This window comes from Falco rusticolus, chromosome 3, assembly GCF_015220075.1.
Source record: "Falco rusticolus isolate bFalRus1 chromosome 3, bFalRus1.pri, whole genome shotgun sequence".
In the NCBI taxonomy this organism is placed as follows: domain Eukaryota; kingdom Metazoa; phylum Chordata; class Aves; order Falconiformes; family Falconidae; genus Falco; species Falco rusticolus.
The window spans coordinates 41,077,309-41,094,714 of NC_051189.1; the positions used below are offsets into that span (position 1 = coordinate 41,077,309).

The 17,406-nt window shown below is 47.3% G+C and overlaps 1 protein-coding gene across 1 annotated transcript in view; it reads left to right on the top strand.

The window, feature by feature from the left end:
- Window positions 1-296: 296 nt before the first annotated feature.
- Window positions 297-17,406, top strand: part of SLCO5A1 (solute carrier organic anion transporter family member 5A1) — a 79,822-nt gene continuing 62,712 nt past the window's right edge. The window contains exons 1-3 of the mRNA XM_037379121.1: window positions 297-465; window positions 757-981; window positions 1,536-2,909. Of these exons, the coding sequence (XP_037235018.1) occupies window positions 297-465; window positions 757-981; window positions 1,536-2,909 (1,768 nt within the window). The remainder of the gene's footprint in view (window positions 466-756; window positions 982-1,535; window positions 2,910-17,406) is intronic.

Consider the following 17,406-nt stretch of genomic DNA (forward strand, 5'->3'; position numbering starts at 1 on the left):
TAAGCAATGCAATCCAAGACACTACATAAACTGAGGGAAGGTATTAAGAGGAAACTCTATGAGATGTAAACTCCAAACTGCTTTTCCAGGTTTTGTGCATGTTTCCTACTTTTGGAGATGATTTACATTGGAGACAAGACCCTGGACAAAAGGAAGCATCAGGTGGCTGTTTTCTGTTTTCCTAAAATCCAATAAAATACCAATAGCCCCTTTGTTCTTCTCGCTTCTCAGCAGACGCTGTGATCGCGGTCTCGCTTCCGAGTATTTCCCTACCCTTTATTTTTTAACACAGCGCGATGCAACAACACGGAGTTCCCCAAACGCCGCCCGGGGCCGACATCCGAGCCCGCACCTCGCGGGGCGCCCCGCCGGCTCTGGGCCACGGCCGCGAAGCTGCGGCACCGGGCAGCCCCGCACCGCCTGCCCCGCCGCCGGGCTCGCCCTCCCGCAGGGGCTCCGCGCGCTGTTGCGCGGGGCGGTATCTCGGCTGACGGCGGGCCGCCGCTCTGCCGCCGCTCCAGGTCGCGGGGCCCCGGGTCCCTGCTCAGCGGCGAGGGCAGGTCGGGGGGGACGCGAGCGCCCGGCCCGGCCCGGCCCGCAGGCGGCAGCGGGCGCGCCTGCGCTCCGCCGCGCCGCCCGGGGAGGCGGAGGCGGCCGAGGGGGCCCTGGGGCTCGGTGACAGGCGGGGCGGGAGCGCCGGGCCCGGCTGGCTCCCCGGCTCGGCCGCCCCCCCGCGCCCGCCCGCACGGTGAGTAGCCCCGTCTTTCTTCTCCGCGGCGGCCGGGAGGAGGGAGCGCGGTGCGCCCCGCCGGCTCCCCCACCCCGCCCGCTGCCCACCCCCGCGGGTGGGGGAGAGCCGCCGCTGGGGTGCGGCTGCCCGGGCTGCCGCTACCCCGCCACCGCCCGCCCCGCCGCGCACCGAGAAGGCGGAGGGGAGACAAAAGCGGACAAAGGAGGCGAAACGCTGGTCTCGCTGCCGGGGTAGGCAGGGCCGGGCGTCACTCGTCGCTCGGCCGTCCCGCGTCTCCGCGGGCGCGGGGGGCACCCGGGCGAGCTGGGGCGGCCAGGGCGGCCCCGCGGTGCCGGCTCCCGGTGTGCCCGCCGCCTGGCATCGGCTTTTGTTACTCGCTCCTCCGCCCGCCGCGGCTCCCCGGGCCGGCGAGTTGTAGCGGGGTGTTTATTTCAGCGTGTTTATTTTTAGGCTGGAAAATAAAAGGCTCGGCACGGCGACCTTTGGCTGCCGCATCCGGCGCCAAATAGTAGGGTCGCGCTCTGGCCGGGGCCACGGACGCGCGTGTCCGCTCCTGCACTTGGGTAAATCCACGTGCTGTCCCCAAGGACGCGGTCCCCGGGGCGCTGCCGCGGCCCCCCCGCCGCGGGGCCGGCGAGCGCTGCCCGGACCTCAGGGCAGACGCCGGGGTCGGGCGGGCAGAAGCCGGGGCGGCGGGGAGGGGGGCGCTGGGGCCGGCGCCGCCGGGAGGGGGGCGCTGGGGCCGGCGCCGCTGACCTCCCGTGCTTGCTCTCTGCCCCCGCAGATCGGCAGCAACCCCCCGGAGCTCTGTCACCGGCGTCGGCGGCGCGGAGAGAGGAGGATGCGGGCGGCGGAGCGGCGGCGGCGGCGGGCGGCGCTCCCCCGCGGCGGGCGGGCTGGCCGCGGGGCCCCGGCGGGCGGCTGCTGAGCGCGGCGCCGCGGGCATGCGGCGGCGGGGAGCGGGAGCCGCCGGCAACGGGGGCGGCCCGGCGGGCGGGCGGCCCCTTGAGCGAGACAGAGGGAGGATGGAGTCACAAAGGACTTGGGCTGACACGTGCGGCGGGGCGGCCGGCGGCCGCGGCTAGGGCCACCCCCCTCCCCTCCCTCCTCCCCTCCCCGCTATGCTGCGCTCCCGCCGGGCCCCTCAGCGCGCTCGACGCACGGCGGCGATGGAGCCGGCCGGGCTCCTCTGAGGCCGCGGCCGGACCCAGCATGGCCTCTGCGCGGACCCCGGCGCCGCGGCGCCCCGGGGCGGAGCGGCCGGCGGCGGCGGGGGGCCGGGCGGAGGCGCCGCGCTGCCGCAGCCTGCCCGCGCTCGGCGGGGCGGCGCCGCGGGGCCGCGGGGCCGCGCTCGGCTCCCCCCTGGCGGCCGGGGGGGGCGGCGGCGGCGGCGCCCCGCCGAGCCCCGCTGCGGGACCGGCTCCCGGGGCCGCGCGGGGCGGAGGCGCCGCCGCCGGGGCTGCCCAGCCTGGTGAGGCCGCCGCCGGCGCCGGCGGGAGCTTCCCCTGGGGGCCGGAGCGCGGGCAGCCCGCGGCGCCCGGCCGGGGGGTGTCCCCGGTCCCGCCGCCGCCGCTGCTGGCGGGCCCCCCGGGCAGAGCGTGCCTGCGGGCCGTGCTGGCGGACTCGCGCTTCTTCCTGGTGTGCATGTGCTTCCTGACCTTCATCCAGTCCCTCATGGTCTCCGGCTACCTGAGCAGCGTCATCACCACCATCGAGCGGAGATACAGCCTCAAGAGCTCGGAGTCGGGGCTGCTGGTCAGCTGCTTCGACATCGGGAGCCTGGTGGTGGTGGTCTTCATCAGCTACTTCGGGGGGCGCGGACGGAGGCCGCTCTGGCTGGCTGTAGGGGGGTTTTTCATCGCCCTGGGGGCCGCACTCTTCTCCTTACCTCATTTCATCTCTCCGCCGTACCAGATCCAGGAATTGAACTCCTCCGTCAGTAACGAGGGCTTGTGCGTGACTGGCAATGGCACCGCCAAAGAGCAGTGGGACTCGCCGGCCTGTGTCAAGGACTCCGTCGGGAACGACCACTCTCTCTATGTAGCTTTATTCATTTGTGCCCAAATTCTTATTGGCATGGGCTCGACACCCATCTATACCTTGGGACCAACGTACTTAGATGACAATGTCAAGAAGGAAAACGCCTCGCTTTACCTAGGTAAGGCATCTGAGTACTGGGGTGCTTTGAAGGCTGAACCCCAGATCTCTCTGAGGGACCAGTTACAGGCACTTCTGCCCTGTTCCTTCTGAACGTCACCTGTGCTAAGCTTCCCTTCCAAAGTGAACTTTTGAAGTAAAATTGCCATGCTTTTCTATTTTAAAAGCTTTTGCGGAGTGGTGAAGAGCAGTGATGGGGGAGGTGGATGCAGGGTGGGTGAGAGCGGCCGTATTCACACCCTCCTGCACGGGGAATGGGACAGCAGGGAAGCCTGGCTTCTCTGACACCTTTCAGCACTTGGCATTAGCTGGTGACTTTTTCAGAAAGCAATGTTTGAGTTCCCCTTGCCCCTTCAGGCTTCTTTTTGCTAATACACAGGCAATGCATTTCTAAATTTTGGTCAACATGCCTTTAGCCTAGAGTCTCTGTCTATAATGATACTGCTTTATAAGCACTTTGAGAGATTTTGGCGTGCTTTGTTTTACTTTTCCAGCGTTCATTAATCTTTAACTAGCAATGAATTTTGGGTGGCATTGATAAATCATCCGGCAACTCAGAAGGAGTTAAAAAACCGTTGATAAAACAGTGAGTAAAACCTTCAGGGTTAAGAGCTCCGTTATGGGACCTCAAGGGACACAACAAAACAGGAGTCCGATCTGGCACCTGGCTTTTGGCAGGTACAGACAGGTCTTCCTGATGGTCATTATGGGAGAAAGGGAATGCTCAGGTAACTGGGTGCTAAACTTTTTTGAACGTGATATCGAACATCGTACATTCTTGATAGTTTGTGTAATGCGTAAGAAGACTGACTGTTCTCTGACTTTGTGTTAATATCTTACATGATTCTGTGAGAAATGAACCTTGCGTACTCCTTCAAATTCTTTTCAAATAAGGAGAGGCACTTACGGGTCCAAGAGAGTGCCAAGGGGTTTTGGATGCTCGGCATTACCATTTTCAGTTCAATTTATTTCGGTTTTATGATAACCATGGAGGTAATCATTCCATGTAAAATCGATGTGCGTGAAAGGAATACACTCAGGGTGTGGGTGTAATTACTTTATTAAGCAAAAGTAGTGAGCCGGATCAGTATTTTTATTTCTTTTCCCCTGTTCTTCAGCAATTTGACTGTTCCCTGAACTGTTTTAAAGCCAGGCACAGTCTGTGTGCAGTGTTTTTAGAAAGCCTGAGACGCTGCTGGTTTTTGGAAGGAGGGAGAGGTATTATCTGTGGTTTTTCTATTGTTTTCACAGTGTTGCTAATCTTCCTGATGAAATATTTGGCAAAGTTTTCCCTCTTTTCCTCCCCTCTGAGAAAGGCTAACTGGTATGGAAATTTAGATTAACCTGGAATCGGCTTTATGGGCAGTATGAAAAAGCAAAGCATCTTGTTACTGAGGTTAGTAATTGTAGTTTGGTGCAGCAGACAGCAGGCTGAAACTTTTGCAGACAGATGATTTCATACACATCTCAACAACACAGAAAGCAAGGAGATGGAAAGGCTGCAGGTGAGGAATGAAAGGTAAAAGAGATGAACAGTGCAAGAGGAGGAGGAAGCCTTCACCAAGGAGTCAGCAGCTGGAAATCCTTACTGTGCAGGAGAAACGATGCCTACCCCTGAAGCACTTCTAGTACAGGAAATTGTAATAAAGTGGCTTGGGTAACTTACATTGCGGCAAAGATCAGACTTAAAGTTAACAAAGGTAAAGGACACCAGCAGCTGTTGGAGGATTGTATGTGACCCTTCAGCACCTGCTGGGCACTGAAGGCAGCTTTGATCTATACTGGGAGTACCCTCGTAGAGCTGAAGTTCATATGTAGTGATTCAAAAGAGTAAAGAGGAGGTACTCAGCTACAGCGTACATGAAAAATTCATGCCTGCGATCTGATTGTGTCCACAGGGAGAAGAATTAAAATAAACACAAATCATGTTTAACAGCGAGTAAAATGTGCCGTCACCTCCTTCCAGTCCTTAAGCTACTCAGGGCTAGAAACAATGTTGTTTCCCATTGAAAATCTTGGTATTATCTTTTTTAAGTAGTGTAGAATTCTGAGGAAACTTTTAACTTGTTCAGGTTTGAATATTTACCTCTCTTTAGACTTAGGCCAATGACTCTTTGAGAGGCAGGAGTTAAATCTGAGTTCCATGGGGAAAAAAGGAAAAGAGAATTGTTTGGCATGTTGATGTGAGCCAACATGTTTTTCTGGAGCTTCTCAGTGGTTTGGAATGTTTCATGTCGTCGAGGAGAGGGATTTGTGGGTGATGCAGCCCAGCCAGGCGCAGGGATGGGATAGAGGTGGCCAGGGCATGGCTTTGTAGGCCAGCCACCACATATCTTGTGTTACACAATGCCTGTTTCTCAAGGCAGTCTGATTTTATTACTGGGGCAAGCCATGCAAATGATGTCAAGATGTAAAATGTGTGTATGCATGTAGGCATGAGCTAACAAAAAGTGTTGGAGTGGGCCATGGGAGTTGAAGTTTTGAAAAGAGAAGAAAGCCCGGTGAAACAGGCCTGTAACACAGATAAATATTTCTGAGCGAGGACAGTTAATTTAAAAAGAAAGTAGTCTCTAACATGAAGTGGAACATCACTAATGTGTTTATTCTTAGTCATGCTGGTATTGCATTGTATATTTTTTTTCTAAGAAAAGCAACATATATAAAGATGTGTTCAGATGAGAAACATTTGTTTACAAGCATGCACGTGATAGAAGTTCCTGCGAGCTGCAAAACTGCAGAGCTCTTCAACCCTGCAAGTGCGCCCACTAATAGTAGGTCAGTAAAGCCCCCCTGTGTATTACTAATCCTGATTCTGCAAAAACTCACCTTATGTGGCTGTGGAATCTATCTTATTTATTTTCCAAGTTAATCCAGCTCAGGGCTCGAGTGGCGATAGCATATCCTCTTAAGTGTAGGCATGCAAGCTCAGTGTGGACAGCTGTTTTAACATTCCTGGCTGGAAGTCCTACTCTCAAAAAACATATTTGATGCTTATACATAGTCTCTTGGCTGCCTACACTTAAGTCCATCTGTCAGGGTGGCACTATGCCAGGTTACAAGGTGATATGTCATTTTTAGTTGGACAAAGGTGCCAGGCAGGGATGTATATTTGGGCCGCCTGCATAGCAATGTGCGAGATCACTCTTCTGCGGGACATTTCTTCCTTGTGAAGGCGGTGCCACCTCCGGGTCCTCTGGCCCCATAAACGTGTCGGTACTTTGATGCCCTGATGCTAACGTTGAGAAAATGTATGACATCAGGCTTGGAAACAAGTTGTGATTATAACAGGTGCCTAGGAAATACAAGAACTGGCTCCCTTAATCACAGATAATCCAAAGTGGAAGTTACATACTTTCTGTAAAATCCGGGCAATCAGTGAGTTATCTTTGTCCCCCACTAAAGTCTTTCCCTTCTGTGCTCAGCTGTACTGTAGCGTGTCTGTCGTCAGCTACCTGATGTGTGCAGTTATGCTTTTAATTAACTAATTAATTTAATTGCAATTTAATTTGGAGTCAAATTGGACTTCACGAGTGTTGTTTGTGCTCGCCATGGTGTTTCTGCAACATGTGAAATTCTAGCACCGGAAACACAGTGTGTGTTTCCTAAACACTGATTTTTTTGTAGGCCACCAATAGTTTGTCTTGAATGTGAGTTTACCTTGTGCTTGTTCTATGGATTTTAAAAGCAGTTCCTTAAAATTAACTGTGGCACTTGGAAAGGGGAGTTTTATTAGTGGCATTACAGCACCTGAATAATTTTTCAATGTTTTGCTTCTTTTGCAAGTGGGTATTGTGATAATAAGGAATGTACTTTGAACTTTAACACATAGGAAGGCAATATTAGGTTTTACAGAAATACTGCATTAATGACAACATTTTAGCATTCAGGAGTGGCTTTCACCAGTACCCCAAAAATGACTGGTGGATTAATTAGTCATTGTGCTAAGAATGTTTTGTTTCAGCTCCAGAATGATATAGGCTGGTTAGGATATGAATCAGAAAAGCATCTAAGTCAGTTTAATTTCATGCAGACTCTCCATAGTTTTGGGAACAAACCGTAATTACAAAAGGCAAAGCTTTTGTGAGATAAGAGCTGGAAAATTGGATAAACCTGTGTTAATGGGGTTGGTGCAGATAATGGCTTGAGAGCCAGGGAAGTAAAATCCTTTCCTAACCTGGAAAAAGAATAAATATTTAGACTAGTTTCAAAAATGCTTTGGACTCTGGTTTTGTTTTCATGAGGATCATTTGTGGGTTGCTGTTTCTAGCATTAGGCAAACCATTTCACTGTGGCTACTGTACCACTGTGCCTGGAAATCACCTTTTTACCAGTGTTTTACAGCTGGATACTCTGTGTACCCCTCATGTCTTTTACAGACTTCCCCAAAGCCTGTATATATGTCAATCGTATTTATGGTATTTCTAGTTATATCTACACCTATATCCATGTCTCACCTGGAAGGAGAAGGCAGGAGAAGTAGCTTCATGTACTCCCATCAGAAACCAACCACCTCTGGGCACTGGGTCCTGGGGCAGAGTGCAGCTGCCAGGTGAGCTGGGCCTCTTTAACATGCTGTTGCCTGGATGTTGGCCTGGGAAGCACTGGATTTTTGTGCCACTTTGATTATTCGTTTTGATCTGGCCTCTGGAGGACAGGGGCTGGAGCCTGCCAAAGGTGTCAGGTCCTCTGTATGGATGCTGCAAGATCACTGAGGTTTTCCAAGGCAGGATCAACTTTCTAGCTGAACAGGAGGGACTGTCTAGAAGCAGTGAGACAGCTGACCAGCATTTTGTTTTATTCTCACCATTCAGCCTATGACCACTTGTGGTTTACATTGAATACGCTTTGTGCTACCCAATATCTGAAAAGGCTTTTTCAGGGTTGACTCAGCATTGATCCCTATAGTTTGTAAACCCTACAGACGGTACATTCAATTTTATAGCATGCCTGTGAGAAGGCAGGATTTTATGAATCAAAAACTGAAGCAAAAGGGCACGTTCACCAGTATTTTTTATTGCTTGCTGCATTTCCCTTGTCGAAAGAGCAGCGTGCTGAGCTTATTCGTCAAATACAGGATTTTAGTTTATTTATGTGAAATCCACATCTTGGTTTATCCATAGGCTAACACTAAGGCTTGGCCCATCAGCAGTCTTTTTTGTACAAACACATGCTTGCTTTGTATGCATACACAGCTGGGCAGGGCTGGCTGCAGGCTTGAGCTCGCTGTGCTCTTGGCTGGGCATAAGTAGCATCTCGGGATGCAGGTAAAGTGACTGCAGGTCTGTTTGTGCATATGGATTATACTGTTTCCCCGGAGAGAGAATTTAGCAGTCAGAGGGTTCAGTATTGTGCTTCTCTGGCATTTCTGTAACATCTTTTTTGTTAAAATGCTGATCAGGCAGCAGGCAGTTAGTAATAATTATTTAAAATAGCACTATGCAGTTTTACTGCTCTTTCCTATAGCTGTGGAAACAGAAAGATAAATTTTACTTCTCCACTTTAGTCTCCTGCTCCATAGGTGGACTGATCCTTTTTGTTTTTCATAGTATAATATCTTAGGCATTTAGAGACCGTGGGGTTCTGTGTCTGTGTAAGCAGTGTGTGCATACGATGAGTTCAATGGAAGGTGGGGGCAGCCTTTCCCCTGAAGTTTTCTGCCTGTGGGATTTAATGTCGTGAGTGATATACCTTCACTTGCCCTGCCACTGTCGCGTCCCTTAGTTATGCTTTTTGCGTCTCCCGTTGTGTCCTTGCCACGAGCTATATCATTGTTCACAAGCAGCTGTATTGACAAAGCACTGCTTGAAGTGACTGGCAAAATGTGCTTTGCCCTTCTTAGGAGCAAGAAGATGCTTATGCACATGATTGTCTCTTCTCTTTTATATGAAAGGAGAAAAGCTAGGTTGGATCCAGGGGTCTGAAACTCACTGAAGTCCCAGGCCCTGTTGTTTTCGTTGCTTAGCATTTGTCAAAATGCTTAGCATTTTGTTTCTGAGGCCAACAGTGCCCTTTTCACCTGCTCGAGCTTGGGAGTGGTGTTTTTTTGGAGAACAGCGCCTTTCTTCTCTGGTGAGCTCTGCTGCAGGGCTGGTTTGAGCAGACAAGTGTGAGAACCTGCCGTGGTCCCTGGAGAAGCTTGGAAACTTAGACATGAAAGTGGCCTTTAAGTAACAGCTTGTTTGTACCTTCTCCCAGGAACTGAAGGCTTGGGATCTAGTGTCTGATTACCCGGGGGCTGGAAACCTTAGCTGTCTGCTGGATACCCTGACTATTTTGTAAAGGGTCATCGTAACTACTCCTGTTGCAAGTGGATTAGAGATGCTTTGTGTTTCATGCATTTTTCCCTGAACTTTCATTCAGTGGCTGCCTCATCTGGGAGGAGTTAATTGCTGTGGAAGTGCTTATGCAGTCAAAAGAGAGGAGACCGGATTTCACTCTGCCATCACTCAGAGATACATAGGTTTCTGTCTTGGCTGTGCAGGGAACACGGGCAATTATATAAATGAGGCTCAACCTTCTGTTTCATCCTGAAGGCCAGCGACTAAAAATTATGATTTTAAAGTAGGTAAATGGATTTCATCCATGGGTTTTAAAAGAGCAGAAAAGTAACTCAATCATATTAGACTCTGTAGTCTCATGCTCTCTTTTTAATCCTATTTTAAGTCTTCTTCACCTCTGATAGCACGTTAAAAACCCTTGTTACTTGGGAAGCATGAACTCTGTTTTCTTCTTTTTTTCTCTCTTTTTTTTTTTTTTTTTTACATGTTTTTCCCATTTCTTTTGAAAACAGTTGAGAAGTTACCATGCAAAAATAGCACATACTTCAACTGGTCCCCTCTGGCAGTTGTTGCCTCTGTTGACTGTAGGTGTCAAAGTGTTAGCTCTCTCTCGTGCTGTTGATGGACAGTGTGGTGCCACATGGCTTCTGAGGGCAGGGCAAGCTGATTGCCTGCCTTCCTGTGAATTGCCACCAGAGCTGTCAAAATTTCAGCTCCAAGTCCAAGGGTGCCTCTGCACCCCCCCTCAGCAGCTATGGGGGATGCTGGCAAGTTGTCAGGGCTGCAGCCTGAAGGCACTGAAGTGGCACAGTCAGAAGAGGGAAATGTTTTTCCTGAGAACCTCTAGAAGTGAAGGTTCTGCACAAGGAGCAAACAGCTCTGTTGGCCTTCCGAGTCCTTGAGTCCATGCTTTTATTCAAGCACCTTGGTACTTTTGCCATGGCTCATTTGCACTGTTTGGGCACATAGGCTGGAGCTAGCAAAGTTATGGCAACAGACAACCCTGCAGTGTGTACGCAAGCTAATTTCACTTGAGCCAGCCAGATCTGTACCCCAACTCCTTCCAAGTGCCCAGAAAAAAATAGGACATTTCCTGTGATGGGAAAGAATATGTCAGCGTCCAGCAGCACAAAGTATGGGCTGTGTCCTGCTTTGCCTCTGAACAGTGGGGAGTTTGGGCATCTGTTGTGTTGTCACAAGGCCAGAAATTCAGACACACTGCATGGTGTTAATGGGAGAGCTAACAAACCTGGGTCTTTCCTCTTCCCTTCTCTTCTGGCACAGGGAATTTCTTATTACCTGAGAAATCGTGAAGTACGAACACAGAAACTCGAGTGCTATTTTATGCTGCCGTGAGACCCGATAGCTTAATCTGAAAGCGTTAATTCTCATGTAGGTAAACAGCTTACTTGACAGCAAAGACAAATTACACTGTGAAAAACATTGTACTCTGGTATGAATTACATTTTATGGTGAGTTTGGAGGAGATGCAGTTGGAAAAAACCATGTATATTTTTACTTGTAATTTGAACAAGCATATACAAAAATTATTCAAAGAAAATAAACATGAACTGGCTCATGTGAAGTATTTGCAAAGCAGTACTGCGTGTCCACTAATCATATCCTGTGCAGTTCCTCTTTGATTCTTTTCTCCATTTTCAATATAGGTTCCCTTTCGGCAGCTTGCTTTCATTTCATTAGCTTGCTGGGGTATTTTTTGAGTGCTCCCATTTTTTTCCTTGCATATATTCATGTTAACACTTCTTTTGCCTTGCACCATGCATAGCTTGACCTCAATCTGATGGTTATCCTCTGTGCCTTTTATCTTTGGTACTTACAGGATTGGAATGAAAGCCTCAAGAGTGCCTCAGCATTGATTTTCTTAAAATCCAGTGCTGCTCCAAAGCCAGCTACCAGCTCTTCAGTTGTTTGAATTTAGTAAGCTTTTGTAAATTAGCAACTACTTTCCATATTTGTCTGCCTGTACAGTTAGCTGCTTAGAAGTGATAAAAAGTAGATCTTGGATGGATTCTCCTGTGGTTGTATCCTTTCCTTTCTGGATTAATTGAGTTATCCTCTAGAGTCAGAGTTTCTCAAATAATCTGTGTATTAGCTGAGTGTATCTTCTGATATCTTCTGATTTGCTGTTTCATACTCAAGTTGTAGTTTACCCCCATTTGTCACAGCTTTGCTCACAGCGGTTGACTTCAGGCGTCATGTAGGCACTCAAAGGTGCCGGTGGTGTATTCCTGAAGCCAAGTGCTCTCAATCACACCTTGGTTCCTATTTCTTTTTTTCAGTCCCTGGTTAGATTAAAATCTGAGTTCCTGACCTGCCAGGAGTCATTTTAAGTAATATGTTTTTGTAGGGAAACCAAGGTAGATAGGGAAATAGTTGTGAGCATTTTGCTGTGGTAGCTCTTAATCTGTAATTACTCAAACAAAATGTGTCAAGCAAGCCTCATTTACTCCAAGAATATCTAAAGGAAATACTCTGTAAGATACTATCTGATGTTGCTGTGTGTTAAGTTTTCCTTGTACTTAAAGAGAAATTGCTGTATTCAGCTGAGATGTTGATTCAGTAGATTTTGCTATGTGTAAGACAGCTGAGAATGCTACCTTTAAAGGTCCCAAAGGGATCCGCTCATAGGCTTAGAGGTCCAAACCACATGAAATTCATGAGCAGAATACCCTGAGGATGCTGGTTAGGTGGGATTTTTCAGCTGAAGAAAAACGAGGAAAGGTGAAGGAGAAGGGGAGGTTTAGTGCCAGTGGCACAGGGCTGGCATTGCCTCTTTGGAGCCGTCCAGGGTGGTGGGGGGCAGAGGCAGAAGGGGCTCTGTGCCAGGGGACACCAGCTTGGGCCAGTTCCAGGTGGAGTCCATGGAAAGGGATGAAGATGCTGCTCTAAGTGTCTGTAGAGTCCAGGAAAGCCCCTGGCAAGGCTGGGGAGTTTTGGAGAGAACAGAGAAGCTTTGCTACTGCCCATGCTTTTCTTCCCCCCCGCTCACTGTTTCCTGCTTTTGCCCAATGCCTCTCCACGCCGTTCATCGTTCCCTGCCATTTCAATAGCTGGAGTTTAAAAAATGGTAACATAACACTTTGCCATTTCATGATTTTTAATCAGAATTTACGTTTCCATTTGTTACTTCATCCCACTGGGTGAAAAAGAGGTTTAACAGGGTGTAACCTTCTGGAGTGCAAATAGTTTCAGTAATACCCCTCCCGTTTAAAAAAGGTAAAAATTCGCAGGAGACCACTGCTTAATATTAGAGACCGTAATGACTATAAACTTGATGGAAAATTTATATCAACTTGACTTAATACAGCTGTCTAGTGACAGATGTAGTGAGGCTGTCCCTAGGGAAATTTTATAATTGTAGGGAAATGCAGAAGACATGAACTTTTGAGTTTGCAGCCTGGTAGTGCCGATGCACACAAGTTCAGGCATTTATCTGGTAAGTTATATAACTGGCCTGGAACAGGAATTTCAGAAAACTATGTTTGTTCTGCTAAAAGCATAACTGAGGGAAGGAAGTGGCATTTTGGGGCTGTCTGAAACAAGTAGGTGTTAGTTTGTTACCACACCTGCATTGTGTTATTGGAGGAATATTAGTCCTGTTACACAACAAATGTAAAAAGGCTCTGAACTCAGCACTATATCACTGTAATGTAATGCCATATTGTAAATAATTTTTTAAAAGCATAGCTGAGGACTGAATTGAAGCTTGAAGGAAGAGCTGTACTTTAAAGTTTCTAAGTAGCAATTGCACTCTTGATATGTGGAAACTGTATATTCATGGGCCTCAGTGACTGAATATTTTAATGGGACAGTGATTATAAAGGCAAAGATATAGCTGGTTGGTGTGAATTACTTTGGCTGCAGAAGCAAAGTAGGCAATACCATATGTTTATTCCTATGGCTTCTCCAGAAGCTCTGGGAGAAGGAAGATGAGCACTTCTGAATGAGTGCCCTCTGCATTTAGGAGTACCTCTGCGACTGAGCCTACGCGTAAGTACAGAAAAAGACCTTTCCTCATTAGCTTTTGCTCCTTGCCTTACTTGATCCTTGTTAGCAACTGATTTTTGCTTAGATGTGGACATTTCTTGTGCTTATTGATTTTATGGGTAACTGTACTCGCTTTGGACACTCAGAAGCAAGTAGGACACAGACAGCAAGTAGGGAGGCATTTTGCCTTGAAAGGCAAAACAGAAAGAGCGGGTAAGGCGACTGCACCTGTGCATTTGTGATAATTAAAAGAAAATCAGCCCTCTATGAGAAATGAGGTAAAACTGATTGACGAGTATTTGCCAGGCCAGCTAATGGGAAAGGAGTTGAAAAAAGCTTTTAAACCTGGTGACTCAGAAACCTTGGGTACATATATGCCTTCTCAGCCTACAATAAGGATAAGAGATTCAATTTATCAGAGAAAAATAGAGGAATATATGAACTAATGTAATTTTAGGAGTTTGTACACTGATGTTGTTAGAGCAGCTATTGCTCCTTCAGGTATGTAGTAGTATTTTAAGTATGTGGGTAAGTGAGCTATTTATGATCAGACAGTTCTATAATTAACTTCCTTTCATCCTTATTCCCCTCTTCATCCTACCCTGTATCCCCACACTCCAAATTTAGATCCCACAAAAAGAAGACCTTACCGTGGGTCTGATGCAGTGCAGTGCTTTCAAGAAAGCCCCATGTTTCAATTCTCAGAGTTGTACTCTGTATTTATACCTATGTTGAGTATTACAAAGGCTGAAGAAGGGGTCTGTCGTATGTGACGGTCTCAGGGTATGTAAGAAATGACATCTCATTGTTTGCCCAAGTTGGCGTACTGAAATCCTATACTAACTACTGGGTCAAGGCTGACCGCTTCCGTGTAGGAGAAGATATAACTGGTCCAGACAGTGAGAGGACTGCTGAATGGTCATGGTAAAGAAGCTTGATAGCCATGAGGTTTATATTAGCAGATAGGCATCCTACACTATGAGCCAGCTGCTTTTAGTTTGAATTGTGCCTGACAGTAAAAAATGGTGTAGTGTATTAGGAATGTCGTGAATTTCCCTTGTGTAGTTTAATAAGATGCTCAGATCAGTTATTTTGTGGTCTGAGCATTAAGATTTCTCCGAAACACAACTGCTGGGCTAAGCAACTCTTCTAATTTAATCCCAATTTGCATGGCCTGTCCAGAAATATTAGAAGAATAGTAGCATAGCGTTAGGAGAGACAGTAGCATAACCCTTGTGACTGTGTCAGAGAGTCCCTGGATGCTCTTGGGACTCCTGTCTGTTGTTTTTCTACTGAATCAGGATAAGGAGTGTGAAGAGTAGTGTAGTTATTTTGTATGCAGGTGAGTGAAAAATACAACATTCTGCCCTTAATTTAGGCTGTATTGCACTCCTGTTAAATTGAAAACAAAGGACTTCTTGACTTTTTTGCTTCCCCCCATCATTTTATTGAGTAACAAAATGGTCGACCTCAGGGAACTGACAGCTGGTGGTTTTCTGATGTGGGGGATTTGACTTGAAGAATATATGTGTGGGTGTGATGATATGAGGCAGCCTTTTCATACAACCCCTTGGTGATGTGCTGTATGCTCTTGTTATACATAGTGCCAAATAGACCGTAATCCTCTACGTGGGATTGTGAAGCAAGTAATAATAGAGGCACAAGTCAGTGCCATCAGTTCAGAGCTGTTTTTTTGATAAACATATTTGTCATTTGTATCTCCTAGATTCTTTAGTACTTCTTAATCTTTATATTAAGTCCTTCACTCCAGCTGCAAATGTTAATGTTTCACAATAGTAATGTCAGCTGCAGTCAAGACCTTTCTATTCATCTTTCTAATTGATGCACTTGCTTTAAAGAGGCCGCAGAGATTTTTAGTTGTATAATTCAACTCATATCCTAATATGAAAAATTCAGATGAACAAAAATTGTAAGATCACTTAGTCTGCATAAAATGTTTCAATTGTCTTATGAGGCACCCTGAAAAGATCTGAAGCAATCAGAGTTACTATCTGCAGGCTGTTCATCCCATTTAGAAAACATGAAGTTGGCTGCTGTGCAGCAGGGCAGGCATGATGAGCGTGCGCTGGAGGAGAGAAGCAATTAGCTCTACAGCAAGTGCAGTCAGAACTGAAAGGAAGGTCTGGAGGCGTTTAATTAATACTAATGCTTTTGTGTTTATGAGGACCAGAGTCATGGTAGGTTACTGCTGTCTTGGTCTTGTGGTTCTCAAGTCTGGCATCTAATGAACATTAGATTTAGAGAAGATTTCCAGAAAAGTTAATAAATCACAGCTAACTATGGGACATTCACATTTTCCCTGAAGATAATGGGGTACACTTGGTTTTGGATGGGAGCGGGATCCTATCTGTAAAGTTTTCATTTTTAAACAGATAACAAGTTCTCATGGGATTTTTGTACCAAATTTATTTAAGTAATCCGAAGTAATGAAAATGCATGTCGTTTGCTAAAACATTTTTCAAGTCACCAAACCAATTAGGAAAAAATAAAACAGAATTTCTTCTCCATTGTGAAAACAGTTTGGGCACAGGTATAATTTTTATTAATCTGAGTTTGATGACAAAAGTACTTTTGATAGAAGTTTATCCACCAGTGTATACTTATTTGCATAGCTTGAAATTTTGGCATGCATTTTTGCTCTTTAATTCTCAGTTCATACTATTCACTCCAACTGCCATTCATTCTTGGGTGCAAAATGCAAGTAATGTCCTATTTGGTTTGAAGACCACTCTGTGTAACTCTTCTTGCTCCTGTTTTCATCTAATACATTGTTCAAGACATATTTAGACAGCAGTAGGCTACAAAGGATTAATTTTTCCATTTTCTTCCACTGAGAATACCAGCTCCATGGCTTCAGGCTTAGCCGTTTTAACATTTTGTAAGTGTTTCCCCGACGGGTTTCAGCAGTGTTTGTTAATAAAAGGATGATCTCTGTGATGATTTACTCTTTGTGCAGGAGCACTAATATAATCCAGTTTGAGCTGTACTTGTAATCACGGACAATTTGGATAACTGCAAGGGGCCATACACAAACTTGTCAGCTTTAGAAATCGCCTGTGTTTAGGTAACCCTGTGTCACCTCTTCTGATGGTTATCTGTACAAACAGCTTTATTCTTCCATTTGGGGAGCACCATCACCACATTGCATTTAATATATTTTTGTATTGCACTGCTTGCATGTTACTACATATATTCAGATTTTGCAGGGATTGTGTGATTAAAGTATTCTTACTGCACTTTACTGTATGGTCCAAGAGTTACATGTCAAAGTAATTAGTCTGTAGTTTCTCCAAGGAGTAAATCAGAAGAGCTGGATTAGAATCACAACGTTTAATGATTTTTTTATGTCACAAGAAAAAAGCTGAACAGAAACATTTGGATTTTCCTATTTTGAATCGATTTTTAAGTATATAGCACTTCATTTCTTTAGTCATCTGGGACTCCCCAGCTGCATGTTGTTAATGCCGTGGTAATAGCTTACAGGTCTGGTAAATGAACATAAGGAGTTGAATTCTGCGTTATGGGCTTCTGAATACCCTTAATAGCACAGTTATGCTGTTAATATAATGCAAAAAAAATCAGTTAGCGAAACTTGAATTGGATCTGGAGGCCATTTTCCCTGAGGGCTGTTTTGTCAGCCAGTGTACCTGCTTTCGTGTCAGCGTGGCGTGCCGCCTGGGTGGGGGGCTTCTGCCACACCGCTCCCGGCCCTTCGCGGTGGCTGTGTGCTGCTGCCGCTTCCCTGGCGCTGGGATCAAGGATTTTGTGACTGCAGCGTGGGTCAGACCGCCTGCTGCTCTGACACAGGACTCCTCACCACCGCTGGCAGGGCCGTGTTCGTCCCCAGTCTGCTCTCTCCCGTAGCTTGCCCGCAGCTGCCGGCCCTGGTGGGAAGGCGGGAGGCAGCCGGGGAGCGGAGCGGGGGGCTTGCAGGACCACCCAGGGCAGCAGCCTGCAGACGCGCGGGTGAAACCGCACGTGGCGGCTGAGCCACAGGCTGCCGGGGGGCATTTCTCTGGTGGCCTGAAATGAGGCAGCTGCATCAAACACGAGTTTTTAGCAGCTCCTTGAAACTTCCACTCCTTTAGTCACAGACTTTCTTGAATGAGGGGTGTTTAGCTGAATAGCTCATGTCTTTTTAGTATTTTGGAAGAGATGATTTTTCTTTAATATATTTGGAATGATGACTTC